The 24,790-nt window shown below is 43.2% G+C and overlaps 2 protein-coding genes and 1 long non-coding RNA gene across 10 annotated transcripts in view; 1 reads left to right on the top strand and 2 right to left on the bottom strand.

Annotated features, from left to right (window-relative positions):
• The window catches only part of RFFL (ring finger and FYVE like domain containing E3 ubiquitin protein ligase), a 33,531-nt gene extending 26,505 nt beyond the window's left edge, over nucleotides 1–7,026 (top strand). For 6 of the 7 annotated variants that reach the window (XM_064523359.1, XM_064523360.1, XM_064523357.1 and 3 more), the window contains exons 3-7: nucleotides 195–599; nucleotides 2,296–2,379; nucleotides 2,765–2,972; nucleotides 3,959–3,982; nucleotides 4,253–7,026. In XM_064523359.1, coding sequence (XP_064379429.1) covers nucleotides 195–599; nucleotides 2,296–2,379; nucleotides 2,765–2,972; nucleotides 3,959–3,982; nucleotides 4,253–4,434 — 903 coding nt within the window. In that variant the 3' untranslated portion in view covers nucleotides 4,435–7,026. The remainder of the gene's footprint in view (nucleotides 1–194; nucleotides 600–2,295; nucleotides 2,380–2,764; nucleotides 2,973–3,958; nucleotides 3,983–4,252) is intronic. The other variant, XM_064523358.1, reaches the window with a different exon arrangement.
• LOC112987314 (uncharacterized) lies at nucleotides 2,261–2,801 on the bottom strand. The gene is made up of 2 exons (XR_003260238.2): nucleotides 2,666–2,801; nucleotides 2,261–2,390 (listed from the first exon to the last, which is right to left on the bottom strand). It is a non-coding gene; the product is annotated as an uncharacterized LOC112987314 (long non-coding RNA).
• An 842-nt stretch (nucleotides 7,027–7,868) lies between the features above and the next one.
• On the bottom strand, nucleotides 7,869–24,502 carry LIG3 (DNA ligase 3). 2 transcript variants are annotated; one of them, XM_064523356.1, is made up of 20 exons: nucleotides 24,455–24,502; nucleotides 23,140–23,706; nucleotides 22,516–22,659; nucleotides 20,759–20,956; nucleotides 20,154–20,305; nucleotides 19,051–19,217; nucleotides 18,316–18,393; nucleotides 18,031–18,199; nucleotides 17,208–17,363; nucleotides 16,590–16,721; nucleotides 15,772–15,851; nucleotides 15,194–15,281; nucleotides 14,505–14,582; nucleotides 13,712–13,835; nucleotides 13,170–13,312; nucleotides 12,306–12,380; nucleotides 11,580–11,726; nucleotides 10,329–10,503; nucleotides 9,296–9,387; nucleotides 7,869–8,434 (listed from the first exon to the last, which is right to left on the bottom strand). In XM_064523356.1, the coding sequence occupies exons 2-20, from the start codon at nucleotides 23,684–23,686 to the stop codon at nucleotides 8,201–8,203; spliced, it is 2,979 nt and encodes a 992-aa protein (XP_064379426.1). In that variant the 5' UTR covers nucleotides 23,687–23,706; nucleotides 24,455–24,502; the 3' UTR covers nucleotides 7,869–8,200. The 2 variants fall into 2 exon arrangements, with proteins under 2 accessions (XP_064379426.1, XP_025962931.2); XM_026107146.2 differs by having other exon boundaries at nucleotides 24,290–24,477.
• Between the last annotated feature and the right edge of the window lie 288 nt (nucleotides 24,503–24,790).

Genomic DNA, 24,790 nt, shown 5'->3' with positions numbered 1-24,790 from the left:
CATCTCCTCATCTAGGAGCATGCATAACATACTTGAAGTTTTTTCATAAATTAGAAGGTTTTGATTATGCTTTAACATGTGTTATGACCTACTCTGGCTTCCAGATGTTAATGGAGCACTACAGTCATTGTGCACCCGTGTGTCAAGGCATGGCACATCTGTCTGATTCTGTTCCCTTCTCTTCTCTTCGCCAGCATGTCTGCTTGGACTGTAAAAAGAATTTTTGCGCGTCCTGCTCGAGTCAGCCTGAAAGTGGCCCCCTTCTCTGCCATCTATGTCAGCGTTTCCGAGCCACAGCTTTTCAGCGGGAAGAGTTGATAAAGATGAAGGTGAAGGATCTCCGAGATTATTTGGCACTCCGTGACATTTCCACAGAGTTGTGTCGTGAAAAGGAGGACCTGGTATTTCTGATTCTTGGCCAGCAGCCTGTAATTACCCAGGAAGATCAGATACAAACACCTTCTTTAAATAGCAGTGCCTCTGGACAGCAAGACTTTGTGATTCTTCCACCAACCAGCATAGCATCTTCTACCTCACATGATGCGTCTCCAGTGTCTGCAGATCCCATCTCAAGTTCACTAGCTCAGGAACATCCACAGGTATGGTCTCTAGCTAGAAGCATCTTTTGCATACTCATTCATCCATGTTGTTGGATTAACTGCTAAGATATTCTGGGCAGTTTTCCAAGTAGGAAATATGCCAGAAAGACTAGAGATGTCTGCTTAAAAAGCATGGAGGGCTTCTGTGTGGAAGAGCTGACAAAAAACCTCAGCTGCATTTTACACATGCTCTTTAAATTTTGGAGTGAGGACCTTGCACTTTCTTATAGAACAATTAGGGAGGTAGGATGAGTTATTTTGCGCTGCCTTGTTGCCGCACTGACTCTGATGTGCCATTCCCATTTTCCGCGCTAGTAGAATTTAGTTTGGTGGGCAGGGCTGAATATACTGGACACTTACTTGGAGAAAAACATCACTCTTCTGAGGTCCTCTGGAATATGTTTTTTTTTTTTTTTTTTTTTGAGTGGTCTGCTTCACACTTCATACTTGATACCTGTGTTGGTGCACAGATCTGTCTCGTCCATTGATGTTAATAGCTTTTTGACAATTGTATGTAGGTATTAGATGAGACAGTTGTTATCTTTCTTTAATTCATGTGCAAGACAGCAAGCATGCTTTAAGGTGATCTTGGATTTGAGACTGCTGGGAAAGAGGACTGGGGGGTAAGCAAGGTTTTTGCTGTCTTCTGCACATAGATCAATTGATGTCAAACCCCAAATTTGTTGTTAGTCTTCAGTATGTGCTGAACTCTGTGCTGTTCTGATGAGCTCTGTCAGGGGCATTTGAGTTTAATTATTTTTTATTGACTTTGCTTTGTTTGTCTTTCTCCTATTTGGTATGGGAAGTTTACACAATGTTCAACATCTGCTGTCAGTCCTATTACTAAGTTAATAGGTATACTTAGTTCTCTAGGGGCTGGAGCTCTGAAAGTGTACCTTCTCCTTCCTTGACAGATGTATCTAGTACAAAAAGAACATTAGGGGGGGGGGGGGGAGGGAATGACAGGGACATTTTTTACATATGATTATAACAGCCTTTTTATTCTCTGACAGATTTCTGGATATTGCCATCCCAATTTTTATCTCCATGTTCAGCTCTGCCATCCTCTCCTACTTCCCCATGATGCCTTTCAGCTCCTTTTCTTGACTCCCATGACATCCTGCTACAGTTCAGGCTCTTTTGTCGTTACTGTTACTCTTTTGCTTTGCAAGTATTAACAAGTCACCACTCGTTTAAGCAGTATGGTAACATTACCCTCTTCTATCAGTAGGGAAACCACACAGGGGGATGATAGCTGCAGAGGGAGAGTTGGCTAGGATTACACTGCAGTTCCTTTTGCTCTGTTAGGTGCTCAGAGCATCTGCCCCTTCTCTTTCTACAGCAACTCCATCTTAAGTCAATATAGATTTGGTTGCCCCCTGCCCCAGACCTTGTAAGCCTCACAAGAGCATCATGTGGGAGCTTACTGTGCAAGTACTTTACAGGGCTTAAATAAAGTGGGGCCTTAAAGGGTCAGGGCGCTTCAGTTTCAACTAGAGTTTACCTCGTTTCAAGTTTATTTGCTTTTGTAAGCACCACACAGGAAACATCTCCCACCAGTGTGCTTCGCTTTTACCTTGTGCTGCAGTTCATCATTCCAACAGGCAGTGTTTGCAGTTACGCTGAACTATCAAGCTAATTTCCGTCTGGACACACAGATATATACTGTTGGTGAAAGCTTTATTTCCTCTTTTAGGCAAATGGGTATGTACCTCCAAGCCAAGTCGATATGACAGGAGATGAGAGTGCAGCAGAAGCATCAGCAGAGGAGGAGACACAGGTTTGTGTGTCCTAGAGTTAGACAGATGACAAGGAATACCAGGTTTTCTAGGCTGTATTTGTCACTGCAAAATCATTACTGCAGAGAGATGGGTGGCTAGACTGTAATTCAGGCTATATCCACCTGCAGACCCAACCAGCCCCCCTCTTTAGCATTATCTTGTCCTCCACATACAGGAAGAGCTAGCGTCACTTGGACCTTATAATAATAGGAATGGTTTATTTCCATCGTAGGACTTGTTTCAGGTAAACGGAGGGTTTCACACAGTAATCCAAGTTATATGTACCTCCAGACACGAAGTCCTGTTAGTGCACGTTGAAAGTTGATTTAAATTGTAGTGCTAGGTATTGAAGGCAAGAATCCTTCCATCTTTGTTTCCTTTCAGTCTATTGACTCAGAAGATAACCTGGTGCAGGGGCGGAGGGCTTCTCTTTCTGATCTGACAAGCATTGGAGATATCGATGCGCTCACTGTGCGACAGCTGAAGGAAATTCTTGCTCGCAACTTTGTCAACTACAAAGGCTGCTGTGAGAAGTGGGAGCTGCTGGAGCGGGTGACTCGCCTTTATAAAGAGAAAGACCTTCAACATCTAGGTAAGAAATTTAGCAAGCACATACCTGGTTTCCAGGCTTTCCCTCTACTGACAGTGGCAGAAGGGAATAGAACTTCTCCACATTTGTTTCTTGCAAGTGAGAAGACTAGAATGTTTCAAGTTCTGATACGTATCCATGCACTGTTAGAGTGGAAGTTGCTAAACTATATTCATCACTGTTTGTACTTGTTTAACACGAGAGCATCATGTTAACTCTGCAGAGTGACTTCTCTGCGATAGCAACAAATGAGAAGAACTGTGTGCCCTTCATCTCGGGATTCTGCATAGCTGTGGCAGATCTCCCTGGCTACTGCATCACCCACAGAGCAGCTGATGTGAGGTTACAGCCAGATAATCGCAAGCACTTGAGTGAGCTCTCGTTGTTTGGCTCATGGTAACTGGCAAAGAATGCAGGAAAATGCCCTAGTGCATTTTAACAGTTTCTGATTTCAAAGATAGGTTTCTTATCATCATCTAAAGGAGTGGTGTTTTCTTAAACACATCTCTCCAAGGTTTGTTGTCTGTAAATATTAAAAGATTGAAGACTTTGCACTTTGATCTCTTTAGTCTTATATTCTTCTTTCATTGTATTTTGTGCTTTTGACAACACTTTTTTTTTCTCATTGTTACCCCCTCTGTGTGTCTCAGGTGTGATTGTGTAAAACCAAAGAAATTGGCACAAGGGGCTACTGCATGGCTTACTAGAACTACTCTTACACTGAATAAAATTCAAAACTCATATAAAATTGAGAAATCACTTTAGGTAGTTGCTTACCTTTGTGAAGTATTAGATATAAATGCTTAGTAAAAGAGAAAGTCCCTTACTAGTCGAATGAATTATCTTAATCAGAGAATCTGCTTGAACCTCTGTTTTAGTTCAGTCATCTCCCTTCAAGGCTTTCATCTCCTGCTTATTAATACAGCTTGAGTAAATGGTTTTTCTCTTATTCTCACCAAATAATGCAACTTTCTCCTCTTATGTTGCAGTTTCTGACACTGACGATCAAACTGGTAAGTGATATTCTTAATGTTGCCTTGTTTGTCTCGTGGTTAAGAATCCCAGTGCTACTTCTATTTTCACGATATAGAAGATATTTGTATAAAAACTAGAGCTTTCTGCTCCTTGCCAGTTGATGGACTTAGATACACCTGCATTAGCGTAGGCTCAGGGGGAATTTTTTCAAATGACAGACTGCACAATGATCAAATACCTATTCTATCACCCTGGCAGCCTTTCTTTAAGTCTGTCTCATGCAAATGCTGTTTTTTTTGTCTACTCAGGTGGTGCTGGGCTCCCTGGCACGGAGGAGAACCTCTGCAAAATCTGCATGGACTCACCAATTGACTGTGTCCTGCTAGAATGTGGCCACATGGTCACTTGCACCAAGTGTGGAAAGCGGATGAGTGAGTGTCCCATATGCAGGCAGTATGTGATACGAGCTGTCCATGTGTTTAAGTCCTAAGTGTCTGTAAGGAAGACTGGTGATGCCTTAAAGCCTCATCTGCTGTTAGAGAAATGGTCAAAAGTGCTACAGATAGTTAGGTCAAGATTAGCATTTGGACCTTATAGGGAGCTGAAAGTTTATAGGCAAGGTAAGGAAAGGATGAAGCTTGGAGAATTGCTCTTATTCCAGCCATGCTTGGCTATGCCCTTCCCACTATAGTGCTTTACACCGCAGTGCCTGGACTCCCTGGAGCTTATTGGCAGCAGCAGAGGCAGAAATAATTAACAGCGTACGTTCTAGAATAACTTGATCCACTAGTGCTTGGGATAGATAAATGCTTGTCTTTCCAGCACAAAGATCAGATTCTGAGGATTCTTATTTCCTCTGGATAATAAACAAGGTGGACTGGGGTCTCAATAAGTGACATTTTCTTTTGGTTTGCTGCTACTGAATTCTGATTCTGCTTCCCTCATGTTATGTTTAGGCTACACACCCACTGATAACTTTATTATCAAAGAATAAAACTTTGTTGGGCTTGTTTTGGGTTTGCTTTTTCTTTCTGTAATTTAACTACTTATGCTTGCAGGACAGGCAGACTGCCTCTGTTTTCCATATTCAGAATGAGTTTAATTCTAGCCTAGTGAGATTTTATTTGAAGACAGGCTTTGTACTATTGAAAAAATGTAAAGGGAGTAAGAGAATCTGTAAAACACGCAGCCTTACCTTGCGTGGCAGCTTTTTGTTTGTTTACGTGCCAGCAAGAGTGAGATTCCTAGTTTACTGTTGTTGATTCCTTTAATTTCATACTATGTACCAGTAATAAATTTAAAAACTGATCTGACTTCAGGTGATTAGGAGCTGAGAATCTGAGGCTTGAGTCTTTTAGAGGGTTTAGTGAGGAAAATGTACAGCCATAGAGTAAGAATTCTGTTGCTACAATCATATTTAAGTACACGTAATTTTTTAGTGCAGAGAGTCAAAGCTAGAGACTTGAAAGAAAGCAGAGGCCAAACTTCCAGTTCTTGCTCAGCTTATGGATTCAAGGAAGATAATGATCATCATTGCAGAGGCTTCTGTTTACTAATCAGCTTCCCTCTTATCCATTTTGCTCAATTTTACAGTCCTGTTACATTAAGACTGCTTATCAAAAGCAATTTATTTTGCACTTGTGAGGGTGGATAAGAGGTTCTCTGGTCTGGTACATGACAATCACAAACTCGTACAGCTGCTTTCTGAACAGCATGTTAATTTGCAAGCCTTGCAAGAGCCAAATTATAACTGACATATTTTCCCTCAGTGGCCTGCACATATGCAGTCCATTTGGCTGGTAACACACTGTTAAGTTTCAGAATCTTGATGCCTTAAGTTTTCAGCTGCCATGGGATTGTATACTCATCTCAAGTCCTTGGTGAAGCTGAGTAACTTCTGCTGCAGGTTTTTTCTTGCCTAGCTTTCCTCCTTATGGGGTGGTGATCACTTAGTGTTCAAACTGAATCTCTGCATGTGGTGTCAGGGGAGGAACAGCATAAATAGAAGTGTCCCTTTCTAGCTTTTGCAGTAATGGAAGTGTAATTACAGAAATGATCACTAAAGCCATCTACTTTTGCAATAAGTAGTAGTGTAAGTTAACAGCAAATTAAGCTTTTGTCATCTTTAATGTGCAACTCTGCAACTGGCATGAAGTAGATGATCTCTACTCTGCAAGTGGGAATAAAAAAAGCACTTGAGATGAACACATCTGTCACTTGGTAGTTAGGAGAACCTCTGCACTACTGAGGTGTCTCCAAACTCCATGAAGAAGGGACAGCTGATGAAGTTTATTGAACTAAAATTTCTGAGTTTTACCTCTTTCCCCTCAATTCAGGTTGTTCTCCAAGTTCAAGCTTAAGGTTTAATAGCTTCCAGTGTGAGCAGAGTACTGATACAATTCAATGCATCATGTTAAAAATATAAATTTGCATGTAAGCAATTACTGTCTTTAAGAGTAAAGAACTTCACAGGAACCTCTTAAGAGGTACAGGAATATGCTTAGAAAGCTTGGAACAGCCTCATTGGTAAATTCACTGTGAGAATGCACAGCCTCATACTTTTTAATAAACTCAGGATGGGGGGGGGGGGGGTTGCAGGGGGGAGATTATTCCCTTCTGGCCAGATCTACTTTTACTTGTAGAGGGTAGGCTTATTTTCTACAGCAGATAAACAAGTTGCAGATCAGTGTCTGAAATTTTAAGAATGAGATGCACATAGCCATCACTAGTCTGAAATGTGCTTTCCCAGGGAGGATCTTTTTGCTGACTACAATGTTTCCCTTGCAAAAATGGATTCTCTACTATGGGTATGATTAAATTATTTTTAAGGTAAAATTAAAAAAATCTGGAGGAAACTGATTTATAATCCAAAGGTATATACTGATCTGAACTAATAAAATGAATGGAAATATTTGTGCTTTATGTACACTGTACATAGTTGGAGTATTTTAACTTAATATTTTACTTGAAATGGCATGTTACTCTCTATTAAATCCTCTTGGTACTATGGTTAAACTTACTAGTTTTGGTACAGAAGTCTGGTTTATAATTTTATAATAAAGTTGAAATGTGATTTAGTTAACCTTGTTTTCTGACTCTGTTGCCAACAGCCTAGGAGAAAGCTGAGATCTTACAGATACTTTTGAACTTTAACCAGAAAAGGCTCAGGCTACCAGGTGCTTAAATATCATTATAGGGTGGAACAGAAGTACAGAAGAGGCTGAAGGAAAAAAAATTAACTAAGAACGCTACTGTTTTAACAGTACCATCTTTGTGAAGATTACAAAGGAAGAACTGACAAAGGCAACAGCACACTCGGTTTTCTTCAAACTAAGGAAGTACAGTAAATTGGTTAACTCATTTATACTTTTGTAATGCACACATGCACTCTGAGTCTGAGCCTACAGGGCTCACCCAAAGTTATTTAGCAAATGCACATCTTCATATGCAAAACAGGTTTTAGAAATACAGGTTTAACTTGTCTTATTTTCCTTATTTAATTAGTATTCAAGTACTTCAAATAGATTTAAATAGCTTCAGAGCAGCAGATCCCTCAACTGTCCTAAAAGATTCAGATGGTGGAGTTCCTTCCTCAGCTCTTACTCCTTGAAACATGAATAGCAAAACTTATGTGCAACTTATTCCAGAAAACAAACACTCCAAGAGGATGCTTGGATAATGCTCTGGCAGTTGCTGTAATGGAAGCTTATTTGGTGTCCTGGTTTTAATACGAAACCTATGCAGAGGGTGTAAACTGTTACTGGAGGTGGATCTGTGCTGAATGTTAGATGACCTTTGTGAGAATTACAGCAGTACAGCAAAATTATCCTAGCACTACAGTTAATATAGTTTCAAATATTTGAGAGTCTGTTTCCTGTCCTGACAGAGAATAACCTTTGGAAAATAAGTCCTGACAGCAAAGGAGAAGCTGCTTCAATTTTATTTCTTTATTTATAAAAATAGCCAAACTTTAAAAACCCAGGAGATGAAACCAGCACCTAAATAAGTGCATTGGTCTACATTATGGGCAGAAACATGGATTCAGCAGTGACAGCCTTCAGAGAGTTGTTAATGAATTCCATATGGCTGCTATGGATCTTTACAACTACCTCTGAGGTACTTGGGCGTTTTATTTCTATCTGCATCCCCACAGAGGAATCTCACCATTTCTTCCCCACCTACCTAGTTCTCTGCTGTTCCCTTCAGGGAGTTCCTGAAGTATAGCAGGTTTGAGACCAGTCAGCTGCCCCACGCTGTTAGCACGGGGCTACCAGTCTTCGTTTCCGGATGCATTCCCAGATCCAGTTGGGAGACACACGCTTAGCTCCAGGATTCTCATCAATGTCCCCTATAACATGTGTTGCTGAGGCTGTGTCAAACTCTTGCACAAGATCCCCATCATATGCTATGAAGTACCGCCGGATTTTGTTGAAGTCCTTCACAGAGGGTGGCAGGTACAGCTTCACACCAGTGAATATGTCCAGCAGCGTCTGCATATTGTGGAAGAGGATGAAACAAAGGTTGGCAAAAGATTAGGTTGGTTTGGAAATTACGCTAAGTTCTTTGAGGCATGAACAAGTCCGTTCACAGTTCCCAAGGATATCATTTTAATCCCTTGTCTAATATCTGTAAATTGCTGTTTGGACCTCCATTAAATCATATACAAGAGCAACTCCCATAGAGTTCCTCTGAAAGCCAGATGCTACAGATGAACAGTGCTTCCTTAGCTAAGGGGAATTATTACCCCATTAGCAGCCCTGCAACGGCTGCCTTCAGTGGTGATGCTGATGTGGTCGAGTGAATGTGCTCTTAGTGCCTAGAGCCTTTACAAGGGGATGCTTCTTAGTAAAAGCAGGAAAGCATAACAGCCCTGGGAGGGGACTTGCTGTTTACATCAGAATAGCTGCTTCAGGCTTATCAGAAAATTACAGCCCAGTGATTCTTGATCCACTCCTACAGTTTGCTGCACAATGGGCTAGAAAGGACAGTTCTGTCCTTTTACAGCTCCTGTCTCTTCTGTATGCAGCACTGAGCAAGACTGGCCACATGGCGATCACAATACGTTGCCTTTGTAGTGCAGGACGTTGGTGGGTGAACAGAAAAGCACTGGCCTTCAGCATGACAAAGCCAGTTATGTCAAATCTGCAGCTAGGGAAGAAGGGTTGCAGACATCTGCTTCTACTGTAACAGGGCTTGTTGCTGCTATTTCCACCTTTGCATTTCATTTTAATTTAGGGTGCAGCTATGGGAAGACTACAAAACTTTCCACATGGAAGGCAAAAGCGAACAGACAATTAACTGAAACAGCCTCAGCTTCCCCCCACCCCAAAGTGACTGCTACCCAGCTGTACCTTCTTTCCATTGTCATCCATCTCAGATGCTTTTCGCTTCTCCCCTCGTTTCTCTTCTAATTTCTGAGGGGATGCAATGACTGCTTTGCTGCCTAAAAACAGAAAGTTTTCTCATTGAGCTCTTTGCTGAGATACTGGTTGTGTATTCAAGTTGGAGGAGAAGAAAGGAGGGAGTGTAAGAGGGGAAAAGCCCCCCCCCCGCCTCACCCCCACCATTTTCTGGGTAATCAGTGAATTAGAAATTAACTAGTAAGATGAACATTTTTCTATTGCAAATGGCCCTGGGCCTCTTCCTGCCCTGATCTCCCGGAGGCTGCATTCCTGTTCAATTTATTTTCTCCTTGCTAGCTACGCACCACCTTTCCAAGACTGCTTAGAGATCTGCCACAAGTTATTCCCCAGTGACAAAGTGCTGGTGAAGCAAACTCATTTCATCGGTCTGCAATTTACTGCCTGGAAATCCCCTCCAGGATCTCTAATACATGCATGAATTTCATCCAGATAAAATTAAACACTGATTCGTGGCCAAAAATGTCTGCCCGAAGGGCATGTGATCTGCAGGAATGGGAGCAGCAGGTTTGCTGTTCAGACCAGTCTTATAAATTCTGGTAACGACCCTGATCTATTAAGATGGAAAAGAACAACTACAATCCAAGAGAAGTTACGCCAAAGTAATTCTGGTACTAACTATGCCTAGCAGACTCACAGTTACCTGTCCTAGGCAGCAGAACCTCAGGGAGTCTTTATTATCTAAATGAGTTGCCTAAACACCAACCTGAACAGCATCATCAATCCTGTTACCATCCTTTTTTGTTTCCGGCATGCCTCAGAACTGTGGCTATTCAGTCTGTGCTGTGAGTGACAGTCCAAACCAAGGGTCTAAGCAGCTTTGCCCATGTACTAACCTCAGTGTACATCTACAAGCTCCATGGGATCTTCAAGCATCTGACAAAAGGCAAAGTTCCAAAGCCAGCCTGCCCCAAACCCACAGAATCCACCCTGAGGTTCCGCTCCCCGGAAAGCACCATCTTACCTTCTGGCTTCTTGACTTTTGCAGGTGACTTGCTTGGGGGAGTTTTTATAGTCTTGTGTGGTGTGGAAGACCTGGAATTTCCCTCATTCTCTCCACTGCTGCCAGCTGTGGACTCCTCTTCCTCCCCAGCAACAACACTGAAATCAGCCTTTTCTTTGGAGAGTTGGTACAGCTCCTACCCCACCAGAAACAAGGCATTGCCTTTTAGCCACAGTGAAACCTCTGATACCAGACATGAGCTGTAACGCATGTACTGCTTTTGTTTTCTTTCTGAAGTGTTTGCTCGTATGTTTTTTCTTCCCGTACCTTTTGTAGCCTTTTTTCTCTCACCCTCATTCAAGCTCTCAGCATTCCACCCAGCTATCTGATATTAAGGGAACCTATATGGGGAGGTACCAAAGCTGTATTTACACCATCTACTACAGAGCAAGTCAGATTAACTCTTCATGGCCTGGCTCCCTATACAGAAAAATGGACAGTATCCATTGCTCACTCCTAGAACAGTCTGTTTGAAGAGGCCATTTACCTTTCTCTCCCCTACCTGCATAGGGAGCCAGAACAACTGCTGGACAGTAGGTGGGCTGAATCACTCCTTGCTTCGATGGCGCAACAAGCTCTTATATCTGCTGTCAGTATCCCCGGAGGCAGGGTGCAGACAGCCCAAATAACAGTAACTAGACTGAGAACAGAGCTCATCAACAGCTGACTTACTGCTGGGGATGGCAACAAGCCAACCAGTTTCTATCAGTCAAGGAGGCGAAGAAGCTGTGTGGGGTAGGTGCAGCCCCAGGGATCCTGGCAGAACGCCACTTGGCCCCTGTGTCATGGAATTGGGCCAGACTGCCCTTAGTCACTTCCCAAATGCCTCCCCCAATCCCAGCAATTAATGGGAGACACAACGACCACAAACATTTAGAGAATAAAAGGTCACCTCTTTCAGGAAGGAAATTCCTCACCATGAAGGCTGTTACAAGAGCTGATACAACTAGCTACCAGCAGAGACTTTCCTGGAAGTGCACAACAGCTCAAAAGACTCAAGAAGCCCCAGTAAAGAATAAGATTCTCATCAAAATAGTCCAGCAAGCGGCCTGAGCCTGGAATAAGTGGAAAATGTAACATGCCATCCTAGATACTGGTCAGCAGGTGTCTTCACTACATACCTGCTATCAGAACGTGACTTTTTAAAGATTGGCTGTTGTCAAAACTTGCTCTCAAGCATGCTGCAGACATAAGCATACAACATTAAATCACCTTAAGCTGCGGGAGAGTGGTGGCTGTCTTCCAGTCTTTGTCATCTCGAATGCGGGTGCAGCGAGGGAAGCGAATAGAGATCCCATCTGCAGTGTGGGCTACTGCTTTGGAGAATTCAGCCCCTGTGATCTCCCACACTGGGGCTTTCTAAGCATGGTATTGAAAGAATTCATATGTCACATTCCTGTGTTCTCTCATGAACAAACTTAATACATCTGTGTCCCTTTACTTCTATGACAAATACCCCGGCACACCAGAGTTCCAGATACACAAACTGCTCTTCTGATTGCCTCATTTAGAAACACTCCTCTTTTTTCAGCAAGTCAGAGATCCCCAGCTACTACGTATTGTCAATTTCTAAACAACATTTTTACTATCAGATACATATGGCACAAAATATACTGCTAAACTTAGCAGCCTTTTGTTTACAGTTGTACTTCAGCTGTTTAAGTCAGATTTTTCATGCCTCAAATTTAAAACAAGTTAACTTCTGAAAGAGATTTAATGCACAAGAATGTTTCCCAGAAGTGCTGCAGCTATGATTTTTTTAATGAAGCTCTTAGCTTCAAAATGAACATGCAAGACTAAGAGGTAGAAATCTGTGCCTAATTTCCTGTTCCAAACATGAAGACTAATGTTGTAGCACAGACAATTTGTACTCTTATAAAAATAGTAGATTGCTATTATCAGGGTTGGAAAATTTACTCATTTTGTGAAAACACTTACCTTTGGATCTGGGACAATGAAGTCAGGGTAGTAGATTTTGTTAATTTTTAGCCAGCTTGGAATTTTACTAGGATCCTAATAATTAAGAGCAAAAAAACAAGTTATAACACTTATGATCATATATGAACCTATTCCTAGGGAAGAGGTTGCTGAAAAATTATCCCAGTAGTAGATTAACACATATGTACTTGATCCCCTTTGTATTGATGGAACTTGCTTTAACCTGCAGAGAGCAATGTGCGCTGATCTGCAGCAATTTCTCCTATTTACAGAGCGGCAAAAATTTTTGGTAACGCAGTTCTCAGTTACTGTCATTCCAAATGTTAAAACAATAACCATGTGACTCCAGTTGTAATGCCTATACAATTACACATTTTAAGAGTCTATAATCTTGCTACAAATGGCTTCCAGGGTGGCAAGTAAATATTAAATTTAAACTCATTTTTTACAAGTCAGGTCCTGAAAAATAAAATTCCTCATCTAAATAAGTCATTCATAAGAAAACCTGAAATCTTGGAGTTGAGACTATCTAGAGACAAAGCAGTAACTGACTTTAGGATTTCTCACCCACAGCCCCATCTGGTGACTGCCTTCAAAAACTGCAACATGCCAAAACTGGTATCTGCTCTTTTCCCAATGCAACTTTGTCTAAGCAGGAACATGATGGTGACTGGCATCCCACTCAGTGTGTGGAAACAAATCTCAGGCAGTGCCTCATCTTTAGGAGCTGGCTGCACCTTCAGCTCAGTTCTGTCAGAGAGGACATATGTCTAATGAAAGAAGGTTCTTCACAGCAGTTTATCTGTTTATCAAGCCCTTTGCTAAGCACTCCTTTGACCAGCCTCATGCCACAGCCCATCTCACCTTGCTGATCTTCACCATATCTAGCTCTGTTTGCAGGCGGGCCAAGGTGGCATCATCGTGGCCACCAGCACACTTGGTCACAGTGCACCACTTCTCACTCTTGGGATCATAGCAACCCATGAGGAAGATGGACATCATCCCACCTGGAAGAGAGGAGAGCAGGGTGGTTGGCATCTTCTACAGGACAAGCCACAGCTTCTCAAAAAACACAGTAATGAGCTAAAACTCTTTTCCATCTTTGGAAGTCAAAGGACCTCAGGCTTGTGATGGATTTACAGCATCATCTCCCATATACAAAGCTGAACAAACAGCCTCTACACTGAGTAAGAGACCAACCCAAGACCTAATGCTTCACTGGGCCAGCTGACCCACAGTAAACTCTGGCAGCTTGCTGTAGCCTAGCATGTAGCAGATGGTCAGTGTTAGAGCCAGTCTCATTCTGGTAGACAGCAAATGCTACAGGAGTTCTGGAACAGAAAAGTACTTGAGATTTTTCTGAAGAACTAACAGATCTCTGACTTAAGCTAACTCCAGACACTCACCTTTACTGCCTTGTCCGTAAAAAGCTCCCAGCACCACCAAGTCTGCTGTGTCAGCCATTGCACCCTCATTTAGGTAGTCCTTTTTCACCTTCAGCCAGTGCCGTTTTCCTGGCTCATAATTACCCTGTGCAAAACCAAGCAAGAACCCCCAGTCAGAAAGGAGATCATTTGGTGGACAACCATTTCTCCAAATGGTCCTTGCTTTTATCCAGCTTTGCAGTACATGAGCACAGCAGTGCTCAGATATACAAGGAGCAACTTGGTTTGGATGTCAGTATCTACAAGAGTATGGAGATATTTCAGGGATGCTCAGCCTTCTGCGTTTCATCCACAGGCCTCAAAGCACTTCATGGAAGCAATGAAGGCACTAAGCGATGCAGAGAATCATGAGAGATACTAGTAGCAGAGCTGTGATTAAAATACAGCCTTGGATCCCATCTCAGTGATCTGCCTGCTGGACTGCATCACTACAGGCACATACAAATATCCTTGTTTGTGCAATAAGTTTCAGGGACACCCGAAGCTTCAGACAAGCGGGAGTCCAGACACCAGAAAACAGGCAAGAGAAGGAGGAAATAATACCAAAATTTGGACAAGAAGTGACAGTAACTGGGATTCAAAGAAAACTATTGCACATCCCCCTCTTTCCAGGCATTGCTCAAAAGCCCTTAAAGCAGATAAGAGCTGAATTCAAACTCAGAATAGATTAAATAGTTCAGTATTAAATACAGAGCAGTCTATTGTTACCCCCTTTTGCCCAGCATACACCAGTCAAGAATGAATGGGAACCTGCCTTTGTGTCTTTCAACACCAGTCCTTCGAGTCCCTCACGGATAACTCGGGTGATCATATCTGCCAGATCTGAAGCTTTCTGGAAAGGAAAAGAATTGTGGTAAGCTCTTGGGGCTTTCCATTGGGAGCAATAAGGCACAACAAGAGAACGGTTGGTTACTTAAAAAAAAAAAAAAAAAAGAAGAAAAAAAAGAAAACCCCAAACAAAAAAAACAAAAAATCCTCCTCATCTCTGAGATAGCCACACTGGTTTCATGCCCTAAGCACATCCCAGATGTGCAAGATAAGATTTTCTCAACCAGCGGTGTCAATCAAGACTACCTGCTTGCTTCTCTATCCAACTGCCTTGGGACCTATGTTTTCTTCATCCCAAAACAATTTCTCTGCCCCAAATATCCAAACGTTCTCCAACAAAATCGAGGTGCTCCAGAACATAGTAGTAATGGGGAAAAAGACAGGACGTAGGGTTTGTGCATCACGAATCAAAACAAAAACTGAGCCAGCTGCTGTCTAAAAGCCGTTTTTGGTGATCAGGATATATCTACACTAAAAAAAAGCAGGACTGCGTATCACTGAAAGTTGCCAGTTTGGTTACTGGAAGCAGTCTAGCTCACTTCAATCTTACTTCAGTCTTCTCTATATAACCCAGGGTATTACCACATATGCTATTTTATTTTACATTGAACTCACTGTGACATGCTTCATCTCCGAGAAGAGGATTCGGTTGGGGATTTCAACCATGTTATCATGGAGAAACTTACGTCGTTCACGCAGGGGCCTAGAGCAGAGTACAGATAATTAAGGACACACAACCAATTCCAACATGAAGTACCAGTCATGTGAACACCAAAAAAAGCGCTATTTAAATAACTAAATGATTTATTCTACAGATAAATGAGAGTTCCAGAAAGGACAATCAATTCTTTATCAGTCCTCCAGGAAGCTATAAAACAGAAATTTCACATTAAGCGTGCATTTCGTTTCAGAGGACACGGGATGAGCTATATACTGAACCATGCTGAACTCGGCTGAATGCAGTTGCTCCTGCTATTTTGAAACTGCAGTGCAAGGTGGGTCTCCATAGTGATGTTCTCATTTATAGCTTTATCACAACAAGGATTCTCCTATGCTGTTTTAATTTTACAGGGGTAAATGACAAGTAATAACTGTCAACATGAACTGCTCCCTCTGCAGTGGTAGTGTATTCCAGCAAGTTCCTGCTGGGAAACCTGTCAGACTGTTCTCACACTAATGTGAGACACGCATACCTGTCCATCAGGCTGATGTCATTGAAATAGATGCAGTCAAACACAAACAAGCAAACGTTGGCATCTTGGAAAGCAGCTTTCTGTAAAACAATCAATATCAATTAAAAGAAATCTGCAGTAGTAACAAGCAGCAACATGGAGGTATAGAGAAATAACAGAAACAAAAGGATGTATTTTTATCTCCATAATCTGTTAGTGATAATAAACTTAGGCTCCTTCTAAAAGGCATAAGTATTCTCAGAATTGAAATTTAGACCGAGTGTGTCAAAACACAAACTAAGAAAATAAAACATGTTAATTTCCTAGTGGCAGGGTAATAACACCACAAATATTAACAACTTCAGGCAACCTAAAATCTATCACTACTGCTGCAACGAGAAACCAGCAAGCATTCCAGAGACTTCAGATTAATGGCTCCTTTAAGTTAAAGCACTTACAATTTAATTTTCAATTTACTGTCCTCATTCTCACCACCATTTAATCTAGACATAAGCATTACATAACACTCATACGGACTAAATTCATATCTGTATCATTCTCATCTTCTTGTCTGCCAGACAGTGCTACAAGCAACTATAAACAGTGACAGAATTGCAAGATTTTCCAAGGACTTTTTAATATTAATTTTGAGCTGAATTTTTCAGAGTAACCTGCTAATGATCAGGTTAATATCAAAGCTATTGTATTAGAACAGTGCTTTTTCATTTATATCACCCTTCTCAGGGACCAGACATCTTTTATTAGCCTGTGATAACAGAACACATGCTAGAGTGTTTAAGAGTGTTTAACTCCAGCCACTACAAAGAATCCTTTTTTACCTTGTGCACACCAAGAGTCCCAAAAGGAAGAGGCTTGCCAGTTTTGTTATCAATCAGAAGAACTTCCGAATCCAGGATCATACTCTGCCCCCCAGGGAAAGCCTGGGGGATGTAGTCCTTAAAATGGGCTACCTTGGAGAAAAAAAGAACAGCAACACATACGAAATGCCTACTGGCTGAAGAGACAAACTCACTCCAATTCTGATGTTTTCTTAAGGAGTGTGTCCAAGCCACATCTAGGTATATCTGCACTGGCTTTATTTTCTAGTATGGCACAGACTGTTAGCATTGGATATAAATAGAAAAATGAGACCTGAACAAATATAACCAAGTTACCCAGCTGGTATGAAGCCAATCCAAATGCAGTGCATAAAGAGGACTGAAAAGCAGACAGATTAACTGTAGTCTCAAGCCCTTTAAGGCCACCAAAACTAACTGATTACAGTTCTAGTAAATGTTGCTTTTCCAGATTCATTTGAGTATCTGGACAAGTCAGGCAAAAAGCCTAAAACAGAAGGTATCCTGCTGCCTATGGAAACTGGTGTGAAATTCAATCATGTTTACAGAGGAGGAAGGCAATGGCTGGCACAGCAGAAGAGACAGTTTATATGTCCTTACTTTGTGAGGGAGGACAGGTTTGAGGCTTCGGCTGAAGTAGCTGAAATGATCTCCATTTTTATGCACCTGCACCCGCTCCCCATCATATTTGATCTCTGCATACATCCCATTTGGGCACTTCTTCATAGCATACTCAATTGACTTGCAGGCTTCAGCCTTAGAAAAGTAGAGAGAAAAGTTCCATAAAAGATTCATTTGATATATTTAAAAATAAAGCTACTATTTAATTTCATGAATGAACTGCCAATTCCTTTTTAGATCTTTCTGTGCAGGATCTCTGATATCCAGTCCAAGTTTTCCTTTTCTTAGTTCAGTCATTTACTTAGAATCATCTGAACCTGCCCAAATAATTAAAGCTTTTCACTGTTTATCTCTTCCAAAGGAAGAGTACTGTGTAAGTACTGTGCCTTTTCCAGGAGTACACTTAGACCAGAAGTAAATATTAACTCTGATTTGTTCAAATAGAAGACCTTATTTGAATCTCTAATCCAACAAATGTCTTAAACTATTTCCACAAAAAGGAACACTTCTGCGATAAGAGCCTGCAGAAAAAAATAAGAAAGTCACTTCTGAACTGAAAGCAAGCTGACATTTTAGCTTGCGCAGTGTCATTAACTCAGCAAGTACACAGTACAGCAAATACTTGTCTCTTGATAGAAAACACTTTATAAAATGGCATTATACATAAAAATCATACTGCACAATCTATTAGCTCATACTGCACATAAGCACTTATCTGTCTACTGATTCGTAAAGGTCAGGCTCTCTGGCAGTGGATGTGAGAATTCCATCTCTGCCTCCAGTGTAGGGAAGCCAACGTTACCAGCATGGGCTGAACGGGAGTCATCAGAGAGGCCTGCACGCTGAGGGTTCGCTTCAGACCTGGCATCTTCTCAGCCTCCTGCTGGTTCCTCAGGACTCGCTCTACCACATCCTGGAGATTGCGTGAGGCTTTGAATGCCTCATAGGCATTTGGATCCAAAGCATCCAACCTTTAAGCAAATTGAGGAGAGGAGGGAAAAACATGTCAATCACAGTTCTGCTGCACATGGCTTAATAGGCTAATGCCCACTTCTGGTTTTATCTCACAAAAAAAGGTGGGACTTACACATGCTTTGCACCAGCATTCATTTTCAAGTCGTGCTTGATTAGCCTGATGATGCATTTCAGGTCGTTGCCTGTACACCTGCGGTGTGAGAGAGGATTCAGAGACAGACACTTAAATGAACTACTTCCCAGTTGAAAAAGGAAACTGATCCAGGCCTCTGTAATAACAGGTCCTCCCCTTCAGTAGGGGTTATATTCAAATGTGGAGATTTGTTACTTGTGACATGTCAGAGGCACAAGAGAATATCCAAAAGGCTTTTAGCATCTTTACGTTTGAATGGCAGTACTAATTCTGCCCCTGTATTGAGGTACCTTGCAAAATTCAGTTATGAATCCACCAAGAGGAGATTATAGTAACATCCTTGGCCTCAGATCCACACAAACTGAGCCAGACCAAGAATCTTTGCGATGTCTAAATGGCACAAAGGCTTTTCCCAATATACCTAGGAACACCAACCTAATTAACAGCTAAGTACCACTACAGCAGTTTTGTTTAGTACTAATTAAACAGTGTCTTAATAGACAGGAATGAAATTCTCTCTGGCATGACCAGGAGTCATACATGTTCTCTGTACTGTTCAGCAGTCAGAGAGTCTTCATAAAGCCACTGAGAGCTGTTTACAGGTGTAAAGTTCAGCCTCTTGGCTTATGTTACTGCTTTTCATCTATTCCAGGTTGTGATATTTAGATAATCGCTCCTAGTTTTAGAGTGCACCTCCAAATGCCGATCACTTACCTGCGAGTGATATCTTGCAGCACACTTTGCTGGTCGTCCTCCTTTGTAAGCTTTGATAGCTGGATTAGGAATTCATCTACCTCTTGAATGGTCAGGAGACTTTTGGCAGCTGGAGGACAGGACTTGCTCTCTTCAAAGAAGAGGCGTACGGTCTCGGAAACATCTCCCTGTCTCCAAAAGACAAAAATGAGGGTGTGGGTCAAAGCTATGGCTGGAGAATGGGCAAGATGCACACCACTGGAGATGCAGCACGTTTCCGGTAGGTAGGAGAGAGCAGAGGAATCTGATGCTGGGATTCCATCAGTGGATCGCTACCAAACATTAGGAAAAAGCTGCCATGACGCAGGGTACGTCTTTTCACCTGTTTCATTTGTAAAAAGCTATGTAAGAGTACCAGTACCATCTCATTAACTCTGTCACTGTGGTATTTCCTCAGGATGAATCCAGTTCTCGTAAGCTCCAAAAATCGCAAACAGTCAAGTGATGTCACTAGAAGGCAGTATACACCAAGGCAATCAAGGAAAAGTGATGGAATTAGCTTCATCAGCTAATTAATCCATTTTCTCCATCTTGCAATAAATTAGAAATGTGCACAGTCAATTACCAACTCCTATGCACAGGAATTAAATACACACATGTGAGCACTTTCAATCATATGAGTTTAGCTTAACTGCCTGAGCCAACTTAAGCTCACAGGAACAGATCTGTTAATTGAATTATAATTTTTCATAAGTGATGCTACAAAAAGGTAATATAAATTAGTTAAATAGGGATACACTAGACAGACCAGTGCAGACAAAGCAGGTGCAAGCCAACTTTCCTAGAATCAAAATCCTCATATGCCTGATTTATGCATTTTGACATTTTAGTCTTGTTTTCTTAAGTTTTGCAGGTGATTCACATCTTGCTTTCTGTTCAGACATCGTTTTCTAAAGGTTCCAGATGGCAAAAGCTTTAAGAGAACTGCCAAAAAGAAAAGCAAGATTCACCAGCTCCCATTCTAACAACCAACCTAACAATCCTTCAAATGGGAAAAAAATTGTAGAATTTCCATACCAAGAGATTAAACATCAAAAACTGAGAGAACTGCTGCCTCTACTCACCTGTTCCAGGTCCCGGACCATTTCCTCTTGACTGCAGTTAAAAATCCTACTAAACAGCTTTACAATCTGCTTATCGTTCAAGTTGTAAACAATTTTAATGACACCTGGTAACAGCAGTTTAATGGTCAGGTATACGTCACCACGAAAGCCATCTGGAAAAAGAGCACACACGATTAGAAACTGTCACAATTTATTTTCATCTACAGACTCTGGATGTTTGTTAGCATGACTCTGGCGGAAAAAAAACAACAACATCCAAACACACAGCTGGGGCTTCCGCATTCTACCACGCTGTTCTATTTTACATGAAAGGACATTTCTCTGGAGAAACATCCACAATCACCCTCCAAATCTGATCTCGGCACTAAGTTTGGCAGCATCTGCATTGTCCATGGTCCTGGCCTGAGACATTTTTATCTGAACTGGTTATCTAGATAGCAGTTCACTTTGTAAACACTGTTTCCATCAGTTCAGAAATCATCATGGGACACAACCTGGACTACATTGTGGTCAGATTTTAATTCACCCTTGCTTTTGATGTAATACTTTGATGTTGATTTTGAGAGGGCTTTCACATGCAGAAAAACGTCAAGCAAGAATCATACCTCCTCCAGTTCCCTTCTGCAGGAAGTCCTGGATGATCTGTGTTTTCGCATTATAACTAGGCTTGTCAGCAACCATGGCACAGAGTTTCCTGAACTCTCGCAGCAGGCAGTCTTTGTGCTTTGGATCACATTTTTTTGCAGACAGGCTAGACTTGTGGGAAGAGTTTGCAGAGACATCTTCCAAATTCTTTGGCTTAGCTGCAAGACAGACATAACAAGCAGCTTTTTAACAAGGATGAAATGGTGCATACTTTGAAAATGAAGACACCTCCATTTGGCAAGCTGAAAAGAACAATCCCAGCATGCTGGCAAAACTTCAGAACTGAATAGTGATATGTGCTACACCAAAATTTGTGACTTAATTACTGTATAAAAGAAAATCTAGCCTTCTTTTTCATTAGTTTTGCTCTTCACAGTACACCAGAATTTTCTGGACCTTAATTCAACCAGATGAATATGGTTAAACCTTGGTGAAAAGGAATTTCTGCTGGCAGGTGCTTCTGTCTTATTTCTACTTTACAGGTCTTTTCCCTCCACATGTTCTCCTAATATCATTGCTAAAATGGGGAAAAATCTGGAGAGGAACTCACTTAAGCTGTTGTTCACATCTGTCCAATAAGCTCCCAGAGACAGCTGCTCCCAGCACCACGACAGAGCTTGTTCTGACCATCTCTAAAAGGTGCAGACATCCGCCAGGACTGGTTTCAGAGGTCTGCACTGTTTCTGAATAACTCTGTTCTGAAGGTTATTTAAAAACTCCTGTACCTGATCTTTCTGTTTTTTTTTCCTGTAATGCTCAGTCTCTTGAAAGTAACTCAGACAGGCAGCAAAAAAGATCTTATTTTGGGACATAAGCCTGTTGAACAAATGGTGTTTCCTTCTCTGGCCTCTGCAATATAGTTCTGAACATCCCAAAGTAATCACAGATTGTTTTCTATGGGCAAACTAATAGCTGTAGTTTTCTTAGCTAGCATTTTTAATTACCAAGGCAGAGTACAACCATGCCCAGCATGTTATACTATCTCACAAGTCACAGAAAAAATTAGATTGGAAGGGACCTCCAAAGGTCTCTAGTCCAAACTCCTGCTCAAAGGAGGGCTAACTTCAAAGCTGATGAAGGTTCTCAGAGTCTTACACAGTATAGTATAATTGTGTGAGTTAACTGCATCAAGAATTAAATCTCTATGTTTTTGGTAGAAAATGATTATTTTACTAAGTGTCATTAAGTATTTTTCTGATCCCTGGGGTGCCACCTGATTTCTTGCAGCCTTTTAGCAGAAAAGGACACATGGTATCTTTCAGAGAACCAGCTAGGTGCACAAAATAAGCAATCATAAAGCAACTGGGTCCATTAGCAATGGAGTTAAGGCTAGTTTTCTATAAGTTAATATCCCTTGTAACAGTAGCTCTTGTACGCAGCTCCCCACCATGTCCCCATCACCTCTTCTCCTAATACTCTCCAATACCCATCTATATTCTCATCTTTTTGTCTGTGTGCGTGGCAACACGCGCTCTGGCTGGTTTAGAGGTACATGTCTGCTGACTGGCCTGCTGCTTCTCAGGACAAGGTACTGAGGAATAACCATTCTCCCTTCCATGAACATTTATATATATATTTTTAAAAAGTACTTCATTTAAAACTAAACCACCCTTTGTAGATTAAAAAAATTACTGATCTGAGTCAAATTAAAACACCTCTGATGCTAATATTAGAAAAGAAATAAGGGATTTCCCAGAATCTGTTTAATAACCCTTACCTGTGAAGCCAGAGAACTTCTTTGGTGATGGATTGACAATACCTAACGGATCTTTCTTGGGACTGGTTAATTGTCCAGTGGCAGAGATCTTAGCTTGGATTGTTGCTTTTTTCTTCGGTGTACTTGCAGCCTTAGAAGTAGCTTCTGTAAAACAGCAAGGTAAGAGTTCAGACTGGCAGTCAGAGACAATCTGCAACATCCCCCAACATATAAGATATTTTGCAACAGGCAAGTCTTAAAACAACTGGGGATTGAGGGAAAAAAATATGAAGGAACATTTTTCAAATAGCAGAAGTTAAAAGGTTACATAATTTGCTAAAGTTCATGAAAAAAAGATGAAAATGGAAAACAGCTGATGCTTCTTGGTGGGATTCATCTGAACTTTACAAGTCTACATATGACTTAAATCACCTAGACCTCCTCCATAGTCAGTTGCAGGAAATGAATTAAGAAGTGACTATTTCTTCCTCTTTACTATAAGGCTGAGACGGAGAATTGATCACTCCCCGCCTTTTTATCAAGTCATACTCATACATTGGTGAGGATTTCATGGGAAATGCATGGCTATCAGTGTCATACCTTGCGGCCCAGAAAAGGCGGCCCAGGTCCCTCCTTGTGTCTCACCTGAGATATGCTTGTTGATTAACTCTTTCTCATCATCTTGTAGCTCTTCCCACCCTTCCAAATCTGTGATGTCTTCAATTTTCTTGGTTGTAGCCCGGGCCTTCTCTAGCTTCTCAAACATGCACTTGACATGGTACCACTCCTTCATGTCCCCGCCAGACTCCGTGAAAGGGTTGGGAACAATCTTCCCAATACGCACCATCCCCTTCACGATCTTCTCCTTGCACTTCTTGCAGCCTGCCGTGCCACGCTTGGCATAGTCCACGCAGTACCTCTGCTCCGCCATGTCCTCTGCAGCTGTGCAGGCCCGGCGAGGCCAAGCATGCAAAGGCGGGGGCAAATGGTGACCTCCAGCACCACCACCCAGGCACCAAAGAGACGCGGTCCTCACCAGCAGCCGATACCAGAAGCAGGGGCTGGCTCCGGGGAGGCCAAAGCAGCAAAAGGGGGGTCCCGGCAAGGAGGCCCGCACGTGCGGGATGCAGAGAGCTGTGCCCCTGCCGAGTGCCCGGGCAGCCTGTGCGAGTGTCCTGGCGCCTGTGGGCATCCAGCCTGCTCCAGACCGGGCTGCAAGCAAGGGAGGAGACACTGAGACACCATCCGCTGGCCTGCAGGCCAAAGGGGGCCCCTGCTTTGTGCCCGGCCCATGGGATGTGGGGCTGGGGCGAGGCCTCACGCAGGCCCTGACCCCCACCCTGGGCCTGCCCCACAGCCAATTTCTTCCTTGGGCTCTGACTCCCCCAAGGGCCCCACTATGCCTAAGCCCCACAGCCCCTTCCCCCCCCCCCCCGGCCTCCAATCCCCCCTAGACCTGCCCCACAGCCCCTTCTCTCCCCCTCGGCCTCCACTCTCCCCTAGAGCTGCCCCACAGCCACTTCTGCTCCACTCCTTGGCTCTCTCACCCCCAGACCCGCCCCACAACCACTTTTACCTCACTTCCCAGGCCCAAACCCCTCCCAGACCCACCCCACAGCCACTTTTACACCCCTTTCCGGCCCCCCTCACGCCCAGGCCTGCCCCACAGCCACTTCTCCCCCCCGAGCCTGCCTCAAGGCCTCATCCCCCTCCCCCACCATGGGCCCGGATCTCCCCCCGGCCTGCCCTGCGTCCCCGGACGCTCTCAGGGCGGCCCCGGAGCTGAAGGCCTCACCCAGCTCCTCACGGCGCCACCATGTCACCCACCCTCAGGGCGAGCGACCTCCCCTCCCCCTCCGCCCCCCTCTTTAGGCGACGGCCGCCGCCACCGCGGTCCCTTTAAACTCAGCTCTCCGGGCCTCCGTAGAGCATGACGCATGCGCCCTACTCGGCGCCCCACCTCTTCCGCCAGCCCGGAAGTGGCGCCTAGGCGTGCGCGTGTGTGGAGCGCGGCTGCCGGCGGCAAGCCCCGCCTCCACGGCGCTAGCCACGCCCCCAGGTCGGAGCGCCGCCCGCGAGGAGCGCAGGCCCCGCCCCGGCAGAGCGCCCCTCCCTCTCGCCACGCGCGCAGGCAGCGGGCGAAGGCGTGGGCGGTGGCGGCGCGAGGCGCTGCGCTGTCCCGGCCCGGTGGTGGCTGCCGAGGGCGCTGCGCCACAGCTGTGCCGGCCCGGAGGCGCTGCCCTACCCTCGCCCGCCGAAATCCGCCCTCCGCGAGCGCTGCGCCGTGCCCGTGCCG

The sequence above is a fragment of the Dromaius novaehollandiae genome, chromosome 19, assembly GCF_036370855.1.
Source record: "Dromaius novaehollandiae isolate bDroNov1 chromosome 19, bDroNov1.hap1, whole genome shotgun sequence".
NCBI lineage: Eukaryota > Metazoa > Chordata > Aves > Casuariiformes > Dromaiidae > Dromaius > Dromaius novaehollandiae.
This window is presented reverse-complemented; position numbering and strand designations above follow the sequence as displayed.